At 43.5% G+C, this 19487-nt stretch overlaps 1 protein-coding gene across 6 annotated transcripts in view; it reads left to right on the forward strand.

Moving 5' to 3' along the window:
* The window catches only part of LOC120530767 (receptor tyrosine-protein kinase erbB-4-like), a 799040-nt gene that overhangs the window by 642522 nt on the left and 137031 nt on the right, over window positions 1–19487 (forward strand). For 2 of the 6 annotated variants that reach the window (XM_039755347.1, XM_039755350.1), the window contains exons 15-18: window positions 681–835; window positions 2998–3042; window positions 3222–3296; window positions 18352–18484. In XM_039755347.1, the coding sequence (XP_039611281.1) occupies window positions 681–835; window positions 2998–3042; window positions 3222–3296; window positions 18352–18484 (408 nt within the window). The remainder of the gene's footprint in view (window positions 1–680; window positions 836–2997; window positions 3043–3221; window positions 3297–18351; window positions 18485–19487) is intronic. The other 4 variants (XM_039755351.1, XM_039755353.1, XM_039755348.1 and 1 more) reach the window with 2 other exon arrangements.

A 19487-nucleotide genomic window follows, 5' to 3' on the forward strand; every position in this document is an offset into this window, starting at 1 on the left:
CAAGGGTGCGTGGTACACAATTAAATATGGTATATATATATATATATAGTATATATATATATATATATATATATACATTTATATAAATATACTATATATATATATATATTTACGGTATTCATATAGGTTAGTTATATGTAATTTTAATTGTATAAAAATTCTATTTATATATATACTGTATATTTATGTGCATAACTCATGTATACAGTATAGATAGAGATATTGATATAAACAACAAAATTCATTTCTATAGCAAAAGTTTCACACAAAGAATGCAGCTCAAAGTGCTTCACAAAATTTCAAATGAAAAGATGCAGGAAATAACAAAACAATTTACAAATAAATAAGAACAAGAATGAATAAATTACTTGCCAAAAATTATAGATAAGAATAAATCAATATGCACTAACTTAATATAGACATCCAAATAAAAGAAAAGACAGAGTCCCGGAGCTCATGCACACCAGCTTACCTTAGGTGTCACTGCCATGCCGTGCCTTTAGACACTCCCACCATATCACCTTTGGCCACACCCTAATGCTCTGTTTGCTTTTGGCCACACCTCCCACATTCAGTCAGCCTTGCAGAGACCTGATAATTGCAGTTTTCTGGCAGTCATTTGGAAAAATTATAAACCGATTGATTTTTGTTTCCTTCTTTTTCCTTTTCTGTTTTATAAGGGGCCAGACCACTGCACTAAGTGTGCTCACTTCAAGGATGGTCCTAACTGTGTGGAGAAATGCCCTGATGGCCTACAAGGTGCCAACAGCTTCATTTTCAAATATGCTGAAGCTAACAACGAGTGCCATCCTTGTCACTTTAACTGCACACAGGGGTAAGGAGGACATCCTTTAATATTAAAAGCATTATAGATTTGTGAGAAAATGTGTTTCAAGATACATTAGAATGAGTACATGTGTTAAGTTTTGCTAGCTAACAAAAAAAATGTATAAAATGCACAATACTGTGAAGTTGTGTTGCTAATTGATCAGAGATTAACCATTTATAACTGGTGTACAAAATCAAACATAGTATTTATGATGTTTTATTAACATCATTATTATAGTTTTGGCTTAATAAGGTACTCTATGAAACAATGGCTTTCATCAATGCCAGTGTATTACAGTATATTGGTGCTTTTGAAATCTACAGTATAAGAGGATTTCTGAGTCTAGAGCTTGTATTTCAGTGATAAAGCTCTTAAGCAATTTGCTGAATGAATGAACTGTGTCAATTATGGCATGAGTTTCATTAAATATGCATGGGACATACAAACTGCGCAACTAGCCAAAAATAAAAAAAAAATGAATGACACATGACCTGTTTAGAACCCGAACTAAAATATAGGCCTCAGAAAAATGGCTGTGTACAGCTCATGAGGTATGCTGAAATACTGACCAAGTCATAAGAAGTGCATCAACAGAAAAGTACCTGCACACAGAAAACTCTATTGGCTTAAGAAAAGAGTGAATGGGATCCTTAAAAATAAACTTTAGTGAAGCATGTGGTCAAAGAAAGATCATCAGGCTGGTATGTGACTCATTTGATGCCAAAATAGAGAATCTGTGTGTGGGTGTACCTAATAAACTGGCCACTCTGGCCTTTGTGATATTTGATATTCTTACTGTGTGTCTTGACCTTTTTATTTTTTTTGCAGGAAATCTTTATAAATGATGCTGTATTTTTTTTTCCTTAAAACCTAATTGAATTTAAATTCTTTTATAATATTTGCTGTTATTACTATGGTATTGCATCCTCTCTCATAATTCTGTCTCACTGATCTTGAAAGGTCTGAATCCTTGTGTCAAAATGTAGAAGAAGAGTTTTAAATACTTTATGAATGAGCTGTAGAAAGATTGGGTTCAACAACAAAATGTAAAGAAAAATAAAGAACATGAAACATACTGAGAAAGAGCAAAGTCCAGAAACATATTAGCAGGGGATTCCATCACCCAACAAATTCTAAGTACACCTGCCTATGGTAACTAGCTCCTAAAGAGCTCAGAACAGGCGTAAGATAGATAGATAGATATGAAAGGTACTATATGACAGATAGATGTGAAAGGCACTATATAATAGATAGATATATAGATATGAAAGGCACTATATAATAGATAAATAGATAGACGGATATGAGAGGTACTATACAATAAGTACTGTAGATATATAGGTAAGAGAGGTACTATATAAATGACAGATAGATAGATAGGCATGAAAGGCACTATATAATACATGTAGATAGATAGAGATGAAAGGCACTATATAATAGATAGGGTGGCAACAGTAGCAGTGGCAGCACTAGGGTAGGGAGACAGAGTGGCCTGAGCTGACATCCTTCATCATGACCCGTGAGACAGCCATGAGGTTCACCATCAAAGGGTGTAGAAAGTGAACGTTTGATCCGTGGTTACTGCGAGCTCAAATTGAGTTTCTGTACATTGGTGCCAGAAATGGGACTTGTTGAGACTAAACTATTCACTGCTCTGTAATTGTGCTAGTCACTGTAATGTACTTTTTTAAAATATATTTTAAGTTTAGCTGTTTTTTAACTATTTTAAATTAATCTTGTAAATCAGTTATGAAAAAAGCATACACAGTAGAGACAGAGCAAAAATGATAGATAGATGGATAGATAGATGGATATGAAAGTAGACAATAGAGACAGAGCACAAAATGGTAGCAAGGAGCTAAAAAACTCCAGTTTGGTGTCCAGCCTTAAAACTTACCAGGCAGTTATATGTACATATCTGGCATTGGCAGTGGCAGCGCTGACTAATGGTAAGTCAACAGGAAAAAGCCGCGGCACCAGCAGCGGTCTGCCGCGTGCCTCTGTGGAGGTGCATGAGAGTTAAACGCCTCACGCGCACCGCTGAAAGCGATCATTTCAGAATGGAGATCCACTCCCGAGACGGCGGCCCTGTCATTGATGAGTTACTTTCTCCCTTCCAGCAGCAAATGAATAATAACAGAGCTGTTTTAACTTTGCTGTGCCCACAGGTGCATCGGCCCACGGATACAGGACTGTGTGGGGATGATGGATAGGTAGCTGCTCCCTCTCTTTCTGTCTTTCTTTCTGTCCTCCTTTCTTTCTGGTTTAGAGGTGTGCTGTGCAGTGGGTGCTTTGCTAGCTTGTGCAATGGTGGACACTTGCCTGCATGTGTTGTTTATTATTATTTTCTTTTCTTTTGTTGGTGTGTATATTTTGTTCTTAATGTACACAGGTGTAGAGGACCTACTAGTGGTGACTGCATTTTTTATCCCTGGACGGGTCATTCCATTTTACCACAACATGCTAGGTAACAGTGGTCATTTCATTCTCTTCCTTCCAAAATTCTGCTGCTTTATTCATAATCAGCCATCTGCTTCACAGTTAATCCTGCCCTATTCCACCTTCACCTTTCCAAGTAAATGAACGCCGCACACAAGTAATTCTACTAACCTGCACTGCTAAGACCTCGTGTGAGAGCTCCCAGTCGGGCTCTTCTGATTTCTTCTCGTGTACTTTGTTTTATAAGGCTGCTAAGCCAACGCGACTGGTCGGGGTCAACATGCTGGCACAGTGTTAGCCTCGCAGTGAGGAGTGAAGAAGGGTTTACGTCCCATGTAGAGCTTCATGTTCTCCCCGTGTCTACTTGAGTTTCCTCCGATTTCCTCCCACAGTCTAAAGACATGCAGGTCAGGTGAACTGGTTGACAGGGTCTGTTCCTGCCTTGCTCCCAATACTAGCTGGGATAGGCTCCACCCACCTCCGCGGCCCTTGTCTGGTTAAAGCGGATTAGAAAATGACATGACATTTACTGCAAATCTACATTTAATTACTTAGCTGACACTTTCATAATCAAATCGACTCCACCAAAGAGTCCACCTTAATAACAGAACAAGTGTCTGTGTATCTGTGTGTTCATCCGCTTGCTATGTCTCTGTCATTCCAACAGATGGCACATCACATACATTAACGCCGCTTTTACAAATTCCATACCAAATGGCATATAACAAAGACATTTGCATTGCGTGTGTCATTCCAACAGATGGCACCTCACAAACATTTCTAGTAATGCATTTTATGATTGCAAGTGTTTGTGATTCGCCATCTGTTGGAATGACACACGCAATAACGTCAAATACATTCCAAAGGTTGGTGCACTGTAAACGTTAATGCTGATGGCTACATTGATTAATTAGATTTCAGCCCATCTTACGTGAGTCGCACTGCTAGTTCAACATAATAGAGTAAACATTAAGGAACAAGTGTGACAGGACAAAATCGATCATCACAAGTGAAGAGCTTTAAATCAAACAAGACACAACATGAGTTACTCTTTCTTCGCTACTAAGTCAATATCAGTGTTTCTCAGCATTTCTGAGTCTCGACCCACTTTTTTATCACAGTAGTGTCTTTGTGACCCTCGAGTGGAGGGGTCCCCCCCACTTGGTGAATCGAGTGTGATCATTGGATGGCCGCCTATTGTAAACAATAGTAACTTGTGACCCGGCGGTGACCGCCTGCGATCCGTTTGGTAGTTGGAGAAACTATGAATCGGGCAGAGAGTCACAGAACATGGCAGTCGCTTCTGAAACACAACGAGGGAATCAGCAGTTCGGATGGAGGCGGGCAGCTCGTTCCTCCACTTGGGAGTTACGCTTGACAAGAGTCTGCTGTAAATGAAGCACAGGCTTGGGGCAGCCTCAGTCACATCCCCGTATATTAGTTGATAAAATAACAAACACGAGGTTAGCATGCGACTGAAGAAGGATGGCGGTGGTGCCGGTTATGACGTCGGTTTCCAGGAGCTCCTGAACCCGAGATGATGTCCTGTGCCAGTGAGAGGTTGGCTTCTGGGTTGGCAGAGAGAAGGAGAGGAGAAGCATTACAAGACAGTGCGAGACCGTGGCTCAGGATGGCATTACATGTTGACAGGCCCTGAAGTTGCCACCCAGGCAGGCGCTTGTGTATGTCAGACACTGCATTGAGATTTGATGCCACACAGAGGTTTAATTGGCAGCTTGTTAGCAAAAATATATACAATTAAGGATTGGGAATTTTAAACGGTTGCACCTGTCATCTTTGGAACAATGCAGGATGTTTGCCACAGCAGTGACTGCACTTTGTGGAGCCTTAGGGACTAACTGGACAGGTGACAGAGGACACCACAGAGTTGGACAGCAACAGGCCTTAAGAACTCAAGGACCGACTTCCATCTGCTCTTGTAACATAATTACCTCTTAAAAAGCAATTTATTTTGTATAATGTCTGTCCACATTAAGTGACAAATCAAAGCATTTGGGTCTTCCTTTTTAAAATCTCTACTCTTGGGGTCCGTTACGGCTACTGGAATGCTCCATGTGACTGTCTGGGCCTTTTTTCAAAGGCATCCATCAACTCACTCTGTCCTCCCTCCCTCACGCTCTCCATTTATACGGAAGTCATACCTGCCTTATCTCATTTGGGAGAGCCAAGAAGGCCTGCTTCTCTACACACACTCTACCCACCATTTGTGAAGCTTCCTGTGGTGGGAGTTAACTGGCGGAATGTGGCCGGGCAATGCCCGTCTTATCAGCAGCTTTCAGGGAGAGGAGAAAGGGAGGAAAATGTGTCCAAACGTGCTGGAATCTGACCCATAGTAGAACAATTAATGTTGTCAGTGAGCACAGAGTACTGTGAGATGAATACACGCACGTCCCTCCAGCATGAGTCGGGTGTCCACCTTGATACACAAGAAATGTGATTAATTACACAACTTCACTTGACGGAGTGGAAAACCCAAATCCACGTCCCCGATGTGCTCCTTACTTCTGCCTCAATGCTCTCATTTCCTACAACTTTGTGGGCAAAAGTGCAGAGTTAAACACCAGTATAGCAATGATGAAGAAGAGTTACATTTATATAGCACTTACTGACATTTCTCAGACCACTTTACTAAGGGGGGGGGCATTTCAACCACCACCAATGTGCAGCGCCCACTTGGATGATTTTGCCATTTTGCATCAGTAGGCTTACCACACGTTAGCGATTAGGTGGCAAAGGGGTGTGAGAGACAGTTAGCCAATCAGGGACTGAGGATGATTAGGGGGCCAGAATGTCCAGGCTGTGGTGGGCATTGGAAAACACCCTACTTTTCACAGTGGATGACCAGAGATCTTTTATGATTATAAAGAGTCAGGACTTTGGTTTTATGCCTCCTTTGAAAGATGGTGCCATGTTTAAAGCACTTTACCCCCGTCACTGCACTGGGACAGCGGGGATCCACACACAGACCACAAGGTAAGCACCCCCATGCTGGCATCACCCTCATCTCTCCCAACAGGAACCCAATCTTCTCCTAGTTGCTCTGCCATCCAAGCACTGGCCGGGCGCAACCATGCTTAGCTTTAGATGTATTACCTGTTTGAAGTTCAGGTGGCATGGCAGCTGGCGATGAGGCTCCAGCAGTGTGACGGCATTCAAAAGGACAGGTGACTAGCGTTATGAGTGTTTTAAGTCAGTGGCACAGGGCTGAGCATGGCTGTCCTGTATTTGAAGCCCAGGTTTTCTCCCTGCCCATGCGGAGTTTGTATGTTCTCCTTGTATTCAGGTGGGCAGTTCCTCAGGTCCCTGTGGTTTTATTCCATCATCCCAAAGGAATGCTGTTGTGTTTACTGCCACACTGCCTTTATGCCACCTTTAAAATGCTGGTGCCAGTTTTCTGGGTTGTTTTCTTGCCTTGTGCCCAGTGTTGCCAGGACAGGTTCTGACCTGATGCCACCCTGAATGGGGTTAAGCGAGTTTGAGAGTGTGATGTGTCCTTGATGCAGGACTGCAATGCTCATGTTTTTATATAAATTTGGAGCCCAGCGGGGCGGCATGGTGGCGCAGTGGGTAGCGCTGCTGCCTCACAGTTAGGAGACCCGGGTTCGCTTTCCAGGTCCTCCCTGCGTGGAGTTTGCCTGTTCTCCCCGTGTCTGCGTGGGTTTCCTCCCACAGTCCAAAGACATGCAGGTTAGGTGCATTGGCGGTCCTAAATTGTCCCTAGTGTGTGCTTGGTGTGTGGGTGTGTGCCCTGCGGTGGGCTGGTGCGCTGCCCGGGTTTTGTTTCCTACCTTGCACCCTGTGTTGTCTGGGATTGGCTCCAGCAGACCCCTGTGACCCTGTAGTTAGGATCTAGCGGGTTGGAAAATGGATGGATGGAGCCCAGTGCAGGTTAAGGGAATGTTTAAGTTCTGAAGGTAGGCCAGAGGTGAATATTAAGATGGCGAGTGTCTTAGCCACATCACCGTACTCCTTATTAGACTTTCACGTGGCACCTTCCCACAGTTAGTGCCATCCCAATGTGCTTCACACAAACACACGGTGACAACACAATTGTGTCCATTTCTATTTAACAGTTGTAGCCGAGGGCAGGTTAAGTGACTTCTTCAAGGTCTCACAGTGGATTAGAGGTGGAAATTAAACTGGAAACCTTGTGCATTAAAGCCCAGCGCCCTAGGCAGCATGCCTGCAAAGCTCCTATTTTAAGTGGCACATTTTAACAACAGCTGCTATCCCGTGGTGCTTTACAAGTACAAGATTATAATATGATTGCCTCCATTTATTTGTTACAATTACAGCTCTGACAGCTTAAATGAATTGCTCATGGTCACACAGTGGGAGATGAACCTACAGTAGTGCTGTGTTTAAAGCCCAGTGACCTAGCCACTGCCATACGTATGAAACTACTCCTATGTACCGATTGGCAGCTTGGATATGGCATCCCAAGAGTACATGCTCCCCTGGGTGGCAGCATTCCTTGGCCGGTATGCCCATTGTGATAAATAACAAAAAGTATTTTGGGGGCAGCCTCCTGCATACTTTGGAAATGGCTGCAAAATTGAAGAAGAGGTTGCAAAATGGTGGTCTTTACAGACAAGAGTCCAAAACAGAACTGCGGTGGAAGGCCCATTCAGACAAAGGGAGAAGACGCCAACTCCATACATGTGGGATGTAAGCCATGGCCAGAGTGTATTTATTGAGACACAGATATAGGTGGACATACACACACGATCTGATCATACATACTGTACACACATACACGGAGTAACCTGTGGTGCCGATCCTCTTTTGTACTAAACTACTATATATAAATACGTGCCTACCATGTAATATAATGTACGTGGTCTATATATCTCGACCGTTCTAACCCAGCAGGCCAGAGCAGCCCTAGAGTCCTTGTCTGATTCCTGAGTCATCTCAGGCTTACTCTTCTTCCCAGTGCTTGCAGTCTTCCTCACTGGCACAATCACTTCATCTCTTGTCTCCCTCAGATTTAAGCGCTGAGTGGTATGAAGATGTTCCTAATGAACTCGCTTTTTCTCCGTCTTTATTTTTCATCATCAGCCTCCTTGTACTAATCACTCCGCCGTATGTTGGAGCGCCTGATGAGACCTAATCAATTGAACTCACTTGAAGCTGGAAGCTCTAGAGCCGCTTTACGCCGTCACTTAAATTACGCTCTTCTCCTCTTGATTTTTTTGTTCCTTAATGGTATTTCATCTATTTCTCTTTTTATTCCATTTGTTCTGTACCTACTTCATATTAAATGCAGGCTTTTCAGACAACAGCGTGTCCAGGGTGTATAGAAATACACCCTCCTGGTCGAGACCCGAGGTACAGGATGTGAAAACTTACTGATCACCGCTCAGCCCGTCTGCCCATTTGAGATGTAGGATGCCAAAGCTGCCCTTCGTACTGGAGGGTCCCCATTTTCTGCCCAACTAGTTTCTTAGTTAGTAGCCAGTTCTTGCTGTGAAATGTGGGGACCACATAGAAAAAGTATTGTTATGTCTACACAGTGTGACCGAAATGTACGCAAATCCCCTGCAATGAAAGTCTGCAATGTGCAGGTTAATCACAATGTCAGACTGGTTTGATTTGATGGGGGGAATCGAGGAAAAAATATGAACCCAAACATCTTGGAAGACACTGCAAATGTGCCAAGGATCTGAATGTTGTGAAACCAGGGGGGCCGTGCCTGTTTTAGGACCAACCTGTGCCCCCAGCATTGGCTCCAGCCCTGCAGGAGATGAAGTGGACGGGTCAGGGCTGTGTTGTGTTCATCTGAAATGGTGACGTGGAAGGACTTGAGGGGCACATTTAGCTTTAATACAGTGACAAGCAGCACCGGCAACACGACGTCTTTGTCGAATAGCCGCCCTGTTTGCTTAATTGATCCTTTGAAAGGCTTGAGATTTAAACACCTTGGCCCCCCCCGGCGCAGTTGAAATTTACACAGGCAAAGCTGCTTAAATGTTACGGAATTTGCCAATAAAAAAAAACGATCAAAGGAAAAAAAAATAAACATAAATCCGAACAATTTACAAAGGTGGCATTCTGTCTCTTAAATAAAGATTAAAAAGCCAGGATGATGCAGATGCCACTTGATATGCCAGGCAGGGAGAGCCTGGAGTTGGGCGGTGAGCCTTAATTAACTTTGCACAGCCTACCATTCAACCAAACAAATGACCTTTAAGTAGGCAAACCACGCCAGTTCAGCTAAATAAATTAGCCCCCTCATCTCTGCAGTCAGCCCCTCTCTTCTCACCTGTCACCTCCCAGTGAACACGGACGCCGGCCTCGACGCTGCTTTTAATATGCATCAGATTGCTTCTTGTCAGGCGACAAGTGTGAGCTTAGATAGAAGGGATAACATCCCCTCCGTCAGAAGAAACGAATCACGTGACTGCATACATCTCAGCCCGGCCGGCCCGTGCATTCAAATCAACTTTACGGCAGAGATAGTAGAGGGGGCGGGCAGTGGAAACGGTGAAAGAACGTCATGTCAGCCGTGGAGAGCTGGCAGTGCCATGGACAGCACTTACAGCCCCCTTTATATTGAATTGGGTGCCATCCGTGTGGGGTCCCATGCTGCCCCTTTGTCCATGTACTGCAGCGCCTATAAAAGGTGTTCACCCCTTGGACCTTTTCACGTTTTCTTATTCTGGAACATTCAACCAAAATGGAGTTAATTTGACTTTCTTGGCACTGATTAGCAGACAAAGACCCTTTAATGTCAAAGTGAAAACAGATCTCTGCAAAGTGAGCTAATCAATTAGAAATATAAAATAAGAGACCTCCTAAGTATTTATTATGGCACCCCCTAAATCCTCACTTGAGTCAGCCCATTGGCTTCAGGCGTCACAGAATTACTTCATTGGTGGTCACCTGTCTTGGGTTTTAGCAGACTGTCGTGTAAATTCACCTGAATGTGGGTGGGCCAACTTGAGGTGAGTCAGTATGGTGGGCTAACCTGCGCCATGAACACTCCCTAGGACCACCATGAAGAGCACAAGTCAGGGGATGGAGACAGGAAATTAATTATCCAAATCACTAAAGAGGAGACCAACAAGATGGGGCTCCCCCTTAGTGACCTCATATAACTGACTAAGTGTAACTTGATTATATGGAATGTTATTTGCTTCAAATAATGAATAATATATATATATATATATATATATATATATATATATATATCTTATATACAGTATAAACGTCTACGCGTGGAAATGTGTCTGTCTGTCTGTCTGGGATAAGGGTCCACCTCCGAGGAAACAGAAAACTTGCTTAGCTGCTAATATGGCAGCCTTTCCAGCACCTCCGTGTATTTTATCTTTCTACATTTTTCTGTATTTTTCTCTATTTCACTGATTGCTCCTACCACTTTCTTTTATGCGGACTCGATCCCTGGACACTTTTTATCAGTATGCTGCTGCTGGAGTATGTGAATTTCCCCTTTCTATCTATCTATCTATCTATCTATCTATCTATTATATAGTGCCTTTGATATCTATCTATCTATTTATCTATCTATCTATCTATCTATCTATATAGTGCCTTTGATATCTATCTATCTATCTATGTAATCCTGCCGACTACACTAATCTATCTATCTATCTATCTATCTATCTATCTATCTATCTATCTATCTCTATATAGTGCTTTTGATATCTATCTATCTATCTATCTATCTAATAACACAAGTGAGGCCAGCACATCAGCAAAACAAAACTTCTGAAGAAAGACAAAGCCGCTTAGCCGCTGTGACAGATAGGGGGCGCTGTCGTCCCCATGAACCCTCAGATCAGTCGCCAGACACCAGGTAAAAGTCCAGATATTGACTTTATTATAATTACACAGTGTACAAAGCACCCTTCTCTCCACAACACTCATACAATAACCAATTCTCAATAATAGACAATTCCTAAACTCCCAGACGCCCTGCCACCCAGCTCAGCTCACTCGTCTTTGATCTTTCACAGTCTTTCATATTCCCTGACCCGGAAGTGTTTCCGTACCCTCAGTTCATGTGACTTCCTGTCACTTCCGGGTCAGATCAAAAGTCCTCTTCTTCATCCTGGAAGTACATCATTTCTCCTGTCGCTGTGACTAAGATGTACTTCCGGGTTATAGGGCACGTAAGAGTCTCTGGGCCTCCCTGAAGCGTCCTCTTGGGCGTCCAGGCTGGGTACCACCCCCAGCCGCGTGCCACACCGCCAATACAGAAACGAGGCGATCACATCGACAAAACAGGATCCCTTTTACTTTTCCTCTCACCACTAATACACAAGCGAGGCAAACACGTCGGCAAAATGAAACCTTCGAAGAGAGCCACACGCTTAGCGGCTAATGCACAAGCGAGACGAGCACGTCGGCAAAATGACATCCCTTTTACTTTTCCTCCTGCCTCTAATGCACAAGCGAGGCGAGAACATCAGCACAACGAAACCTCGGAGCGAGACGCCCAGAGTAGTCTCGACATTTTTTTTCTGATGATTTCAGTAGTTTCTAGGACGCCGGGCTTTCTTTTACCACGGCCTGCTATACGTATATATGAGAACTACTTCACGAGAAAACTACTTAGCGGATTTAGATCAGGTTTTTTTCTGTAATTTGCTTGAACATTCCAGTTGATTTTGCGACTTCCCTCATCGTGCTAAGTATCATAGTTCACTAGCAGGAGCGATATATTCACGCTAATCAGAGACAGAGGCTGCGGGCCGAGGGGAGGTGGAAGAGTGACGTCAAGAGTAGGGAGCCGGGCAGGACCCTCCTCACTGTCCTGTTTCACTTCCACACAGGCAGAGCCGTAGGGGATGGCTAGTCTATATAATAAAGAAAATGAAAAATCACACAATAAATTGCAGAGATGTCTTCTCAGATGTGAGTTCAGGAGACAGAACTGGAAACGAGATGACCGATTCTCGGATTATATGGTCACATGGCAGGAAGGGGCAATTCCAGACTATGATGTCAGCGATGGAGTGGCTGCCAATCTTATCATTCTGCAGAAGGAGAAGAGGAGAAGGCATTGGAACACAACACCACTGCGGCCCTCCAGGACCGACGCTGCCCACCCTGCGCACACATCCAGTTAAATCAGTCATGAAGAAATGGAAAGAGTATGGAAGTCTGCTAGAGCAGGTCAGCCACAAAACCTAAAGAGCAAATGAGCAATGGCCGCTGTGTGATCTCTGTGGTGCTGTGCTGCCAAACGATAGCATGAAGCCATTCAGAATTAAAGACAATTGGAAACTAAGCCTGCTGCTTACCAAAGTAAAATCTTTAGACTTTTTATTTATTTTTTTTTATGAAAATCTTGAGGTTTTAATAAAGGCACTCCAGTGTGTTTGTACAGCAAGTCAGCAGGTGCTCCAGGCATTGTCTCAGTGCTCACCAAACTGCCGAATGTGAGAACGCGCCCACCACGGCAGAACAGTTTGTCTTGCCTTTTGTAGTAGACGTGTGTACCAAGATTGTTGATGGGTCTGCCACCAGCAAACTAAACGATATTCCTCTCTGCACTCTCTTCATTTACAAATGACAGATCAGCAGCGCTAACCTCTGTGCCACCGTGCCACCCCAGAGATGCACCATTTCAGCATCACATTCTATTACCGAGCACAGTGCTATGAATTGCACTGTTCAGAATGATATATGAAACGTTGCAGGCTTGACCTTAAAAAAAGGAAAAAAGAAAAGAAAATCCCCCCAAGACACTAAGAGGAACAAGTAAGAAGTATTGGATAGTTCTTCTTATTGAATGTCACACCTGAGGAGTTATACGGCCTCTCCAAACAATAAGGCAGCGAAAAAAACCCGTCTGCAGAGTCGGCAGGTATTACTTTCACTTTCAATCGGGTCTGATCAGCAGGAGGAAAATAAAAAATGAAGTAGCATGTAGATCTGACATATCTCGTTTACGCTGCAGTTGACAGCGGGGAAAATAAATTCAGCACGCTCGCCGTCACATCTCCTGAACCGCAGATAAAATGCCGGCCATATACCCAGAGCAGCCTACTCGGGAGAGGGTTGGAGGGGCCCAAGGCACCTCAGGGACTTCACGACATGATTAGCTCCTCTATTCAGCCTGGCTCGGGGTTACAAACGGTACATGTTAACGTGTGCCAAGTGTGAGGTCTGTCACGAGATTAACGACTGTGATGTTAAAGAGCGTTTTATCGTAATGTTGCCTTTGCTTTATAGGGTCACTAGCTGTGCTTACCCGTCTAAGACAGGTTCACATCTAAGTAATCAATGCTGGCCTCAGTGTTAACGTTTGCAATGCACCATTGATTGGAATGAATTTTGTAATGCATGTTGTAATAAAGTGCATTGTATTTGTCATTCCAACAGATGGCGCATCACAAACATTTGTTGTAATAAAATGTTATCATTGTGTCGTTTTCTAATCCGCCCTCAAGGGGTTGTTGAAGCCTATCCCAGCTAGAACAGGGCACAAGGCCGGATCAAACCCTGGACACACCACACGCACACACACACACACACACACACACACACACATACTACAACAACAACAACATTTATTTGTATAGCGCATTTTCATACAAATAGTGTAGCTTACAGTGCTTTACATAATGAAGAAAAGAGAAATAAAAGACAAAGTAAGAATTTGAATAAGACAACACTAATTAACACAGAATAAGAATAAAATCAGCAGGGGCTCCAGGTCACGAGACCACCCAGCCCCCGTGACCAACTCACCTAACCACCCCTGTTTTGTCTTGATACAGTAATATGTTCCTCTACTCTCCCCTTTTCCATCCATCCAACCCACTATATCCTAACTACAGGGAGCCAATCCCAGCCAACACCGGGCACAAGGCAGGAAACAAACCACAGGCAAGGTGCCAGCCCACCGCAGGGCACACACACACACACAACACACACCAGGGACAATTTAGGATCGCCAATCCACCTAACCTGCATGTCTTTGGACTGTGGGAGGAAACCCACGCAGACACGGGGAGAACATGCAAACTCCACGCAGGGAAGACCCGAGAAGTGAACCCAAGTCTCCTTACTGTGAGGCAGCAGCGCTACTACTGCGCCACCGTTTGCACTGTTTGTAATGGATTATTTATTTATGGACATTTTGTTTGCTCTGCACTATTTATTTGGACACTGGTTTTGCTGTTTTAATAAAAACACTGTTTTGCACTTTGGCACCTTTTCCCCCTTGGTTCGTTTTGGTGTCCTCATTGTCCAGCTCATCCTGTTACTTTACCGACAGTTTTCGGGTTCAAGAGGCTCCCTGAATGAGTGAACCCGCATCGTCACAGTCAGGGTTAGCTCGTGAAGTTGCTGCCCTCCTTTATGCCGATGGAAGTTAGTCGTCAGTTAGTTAGCTGTAACGGAGTGAAGCCGGTTTGTGGTGTCACGGCTGGCTCTGTGCGCGTGAGCAGGTGAGCCGTCAAACTCAAGCTGAACTTTAATGGCCTCTGCTTCTTTTTAGCCTCTTAGCTTTTATGACATTTTTAGTTCTGGTTCCAGAGGACTGAAGAGTCATAAATAGGGGAAAGGCCCACCAGCAGGGTGTCCGTGTGAGGAGCCCCCCCACATTGTTTATTGTGACCCATTGAAGATTTTATTCCTTTCTAAGTGGTGTTCATCTCCTCCCTGATTCCTGATGGCTTCCAACAGTACCTTTACAAACAGCCAAGTCACAGCGAGAGGAAAAGAAGTCCACAGATCACGATGGCCTCCAGTGAAAGGCCCCTCATTGCACACCACCTGCCTACTGAAGCCGTAAAATGACGAGTCCTAATGTGACCGGGCAAACCACTGTAGGTCGCTTACTGTTTGATGTCGTGTCTGTGTGCTTCGTGTGGTGATGTCTGGCAGGCCTCTAACTCGTATGTGTGCCCCTTCCATTGGCGTCATAGACCCCCTTATGTAAAATGTGCTTTACGTTTGACACACAGTCCTAAAATCTGCCGTGATTTGTGCAGTACGCACTGTTTGAATGTTTTACATGTCCGGATTATATTGAGCGCGTTTGGGCAAACAGTACGCCCTATGAGTGAGTGTGTGTGTGTGTGTGTCTCAATGTGCCCACACAGGCCAGGAGTCACCATTTACTGGTGCACATTGAAAGCAAGTCAATTGATTTCCTTAAATCGTGCGTACTGCATAAAGACATTAAAGGCCATTATGCAAAAAGAATAAAAATGAAGCCCCCCGTTACTGAATACTGACCATGGATTGGAAAAATATGGCTTAGAATTTATTATTATTATCATCATCATCATCATCCACCCAGTCCTTCAGCGCTATGATCAAGTGGAAGTGGCACTCATTAAAGCTTGCTTACTTTATGCTGCCTTCTTGTCTCTTTTGGTGTCGTCCCGTTTTGTTTGTATGTCGTCTGGTGTGTTGCCACCAAAGGCACCCGAGTCATGCGGCAGCCACATTTGAGAGCTCGTCTGGGATGAGTAACGACTGCAAACGCAGCAAGGGGAGCAACGAAGCAATTTCAAATAAGAGTTTGCAGCAAATGGCACTGAAAGCAGGAGGTCTTATTTATTTTCACTTTAAGTTTTGCTGTTTTTTTTTTTGTTTGTTTGTTTTAACAGGCCTTTTGTTTATGAAGTTTGTTTTTATTTTCCCAGGGAAGAACTCTGTGCCTGAATGATTTAACCAACCAGCAGGCGAGCCGAATTCAAATGAAATTACAAGAAATAACAAGTTCATTAGCGAGCAGAAGAGCCTCGAAACAACTGTCAGGTCTGCGTGTCGTGTGCGTCGTACGGCGGCGAGGTCAGCAAACTCCGTAACGATCAGGGAAACACCTTCACCTGCATCTGCGAATCTGCTGTTATTAGTGGAGAAAAGACACAGAGAGGCCATTACTGTTACTGCCATTATTAGCATGCTAATCAGGTGACCACGGATTGGAAAAATATGGCTTACAATTTATTATCATCATCATCATCATCATCATCATCCACCCATTCCTTATCAGACCAGACACATGTAATCCAATTCATGGTTACAAAATATTAGTATTTTTATTACTAGTATTACTAGCATTATTAGTAGTCCAGTGAACATGTATTGGAAAAACATGGCTAATTATTATTTTTGCGTTTTATTTTGTTTGTCTGTTTTTGTTGTTATCATCCATTCATCCAAACCCACTTTATCCTGAGTAGGCTTGTGTTGCAGCCTGAGCCCTCCAAGCGATGGGCACAAGACAGGAACAAACCCTGGACAGGACGCCAGGCCATCACAACCCACTCAGAAACAGAAACATTTACTCCAGTTCAGGATTTCAGGGCGTTACTGTTATTATTATTAGTAGTAGTATTGGTAGCCATGAAGTGACCATGTATTAGATGAATCTAGCCTGGAGTTTATTATTATTATTATCATTATTATTATTATTATTACCCATCCATTCATTATCAGATACACTTAATCCAGTGTATGGTTTAAGAAAATTATGACTTTTAGTAATAGCTGCTGTAGTAGTAGTAGTGGGTGGCACGGTGGCGCAGTGGTAGCGCTGCTGCCTCGCAGTAAGGAGACCTGTGGGTTCACTTCCCGGGTCCTCCCTGTGTGGAGTTTGCATCTTCTCCCCATGTCTGCGTGGGTTTCCTGCCACAGTCCAAAGACATGCAGGTTAGGTGCATTGGCGATTCTAAATTGGCCCTAAGTGTGTGCCCTGTGGTGGGCTGGTGCCCTACCCAGGGATTTGTTCCTGCCTTGCACCCTGTGCTGGCTGGGATTGGCTCCAGCAGGCCCCATGACCCTGTGGTTGGGATAATGGATGGATGGATAGTAGTAGTAGTCCAGTGATCATGTATTGGGAAAGTATACCTTATCATTATAAGTATTTCTTTTTTTTTTAATTTATTTTGTTACTGTTATCATACATACACTCACTTTTAGAACCACTTACTTCAGTTCAGAATTTCAGGGTAGTAGTAGTTTTAAATTAAATTTTCAAAAATCAGATGACCATGTCCTGAAAGAGTATGACTTAGAATTATAATTCTTAGTAGTAGTAGTATCAGCATTATTATTATCCCTCGATTCCTTATTAGATGCACTTAATCCAGTTTATGATTTCAGGGTGTTATTATTTTTAGTATTAGCAACAACATTAGTCCAATGACCATATACAGTACTAGGAAAATAAGGCGTATTGTGTTTTTTTTATTATTATTATTTATTTTTTGTTGTTATCATTTGTCCACTCACTATAGGAACCACTTATTCCAGTTCATGATTTCAGGGTATTATTATAATCTTTATTATTATTAATAATAGTAGTAGTAGTAGCCATTCAAAGACCATGTACTGGAGGAATATGGCTTAGAATTATTATTATTATCTATTCATTACTCCATGATCAGATTTCAGAATGTTTTTACTGTAATTGATATTCTTAATAGTAGTAACTATGTAGTGACCACACACTGGAAAAATGTGGATTATTGTTTATTATTATTATTATTATCATCATCATCCAGTCATCCATCCATTATTGTCATTCTTGTTATTAATAGCTGTACAGTTACCATGCACTTGACAAATCTGACTTCTTCTTCAGATTTTTATTATTATCATTATCACTAGTCATATTACATCCACGCTATGCAAAAAACAAGTTTAGAAATATTGATAATGTTATTGAAATTATCAGCAATCTCCTAAGTGTGGAATGCCAGGCAGACCCCCCGCGGCCCTGTGAGGTGGCTGCCCGCGGCCCTTGGGATGAACTAAGTCGATCTCCATCAGTTATTACCAGGGTGGTAATTTCAGGAGCAGTCGAGCCCAGAAATCTTATTATTAGTGTAACAATAAATTGCAGTCGTCGTGATGGTAGTCAAGAAGACTCAAAAGCATATTAAATACCAGAAACGGGCGCATGACTTTTTGAAAATCTTCTTCAAATGTGGCGACGTGCTCTCTCTCTGCCCTGCTGCGTGTAACGTCTGAACAGACCGGCTTCGTCAAATGTGGCTCGCTGACTGTTGGCTGCTGCCATATTTCTCCTGACCCTCATAATCACCTGTTGTCTTGTACTTCACTGCTAGAACTCCTCTGATTGCGGCCGGAGTGATCGGTGTGCTCTTCGTGGTGGTGATCGTGGCCCTGAGTGTTGCCGTTTACATCCGTCGGAAGAGTATCAAGAAGAAGAGAGCGCTGCGGAGGTTCTTGGAGACGGAGGTAAGCCTGCAGCCGGTGGCCTTCTTGGCCTGAGCACTCAAGTCTGTGAGCGTTTTTTTTTTTTTTTTACTAACACTGTTGTCTTTCCTCCAGTTAACAACTTCATGTAAAGTGTGTATCTGAAATGGGAAAGCATCAACTTAAAACTGTGTGTGTCAATGTGATGTACTGTTGAGATTGTACAGGAATGGCTCAGCGGGCCACTGTGGGGTCAGAGTAGCAGGGGAGCAGATACACGTCAAAGTCTGATGTACCCAGCACGTTTTCCCTGCATAAATCTAAATGATATTTCTAGTAAATATTTTATTATCCGGAACGAAAAAGATGAATCATATCTTGTTGATAAAGTGTGCATTCTTCCTCTTTCACAATTGTGGTGCGGCTGGGGCAACACCCATCCATCCATCCATCCATTATTCAACCCGCTATGCCCTAACTACAGGGTCACGGGGGTCTGCTGGAGCCAATCCCAGCCACCACAGGGCGCAAGGCAGGGGGAAAAAAAACCTGTGGCAGGGCGCCAGCCCACCACACACACACACCAAGCACACATGAGGGACAATTTAGAATCGCCAATCCACCTAATCTGCATGTCTTTGGACTGTGGGAGGAAACCCACGGAGACACGGGGAGAACATGACAACTCCACACAGGGAGGACCTGGGAAGCAAACCTGGGGCAAAAAATGTGTACAAAAACGTACAAAATTACTATCCGTGTAAGAGCAAAATCTGCAGGAGCAATTTGTTCAAAATCAGTGGGCTTCTGGAATTTGACAGTGCACTCAGAGTGCCCTCCATAAAGTTTGGGGGCAAAGACACATTTTTTTTAGTTTTCTCTCCTGTGCTCCGCTGTTTAAAATTACAAATCAAACAATTCAGACGCTGTGATTACAGGGCGCACTGCGGACTTTCATTTAAGGGGATTTGCAGACATTTCAGTCACACAGCACTACTTCTATGTGGTCGCCCCCCTCCATTTCAGGGCACCGTCATGTTCTGGA

Source organism: Polypterus senegalus, chromosome 6 (genome assembly GCF_016835505.1).
Source record: "Polypterus senegalus isolate Bchr_013 chromosome 6, ASM1683550v1, whole genome shotgun sequence".
In the NCBI taxonomy this organism is placed as follows: Eukaryota; Metazoa; Chordata; class Cladistia; order Polypteriformes; family Polypteridae; genus Polypterus; species Polypterus senegalus.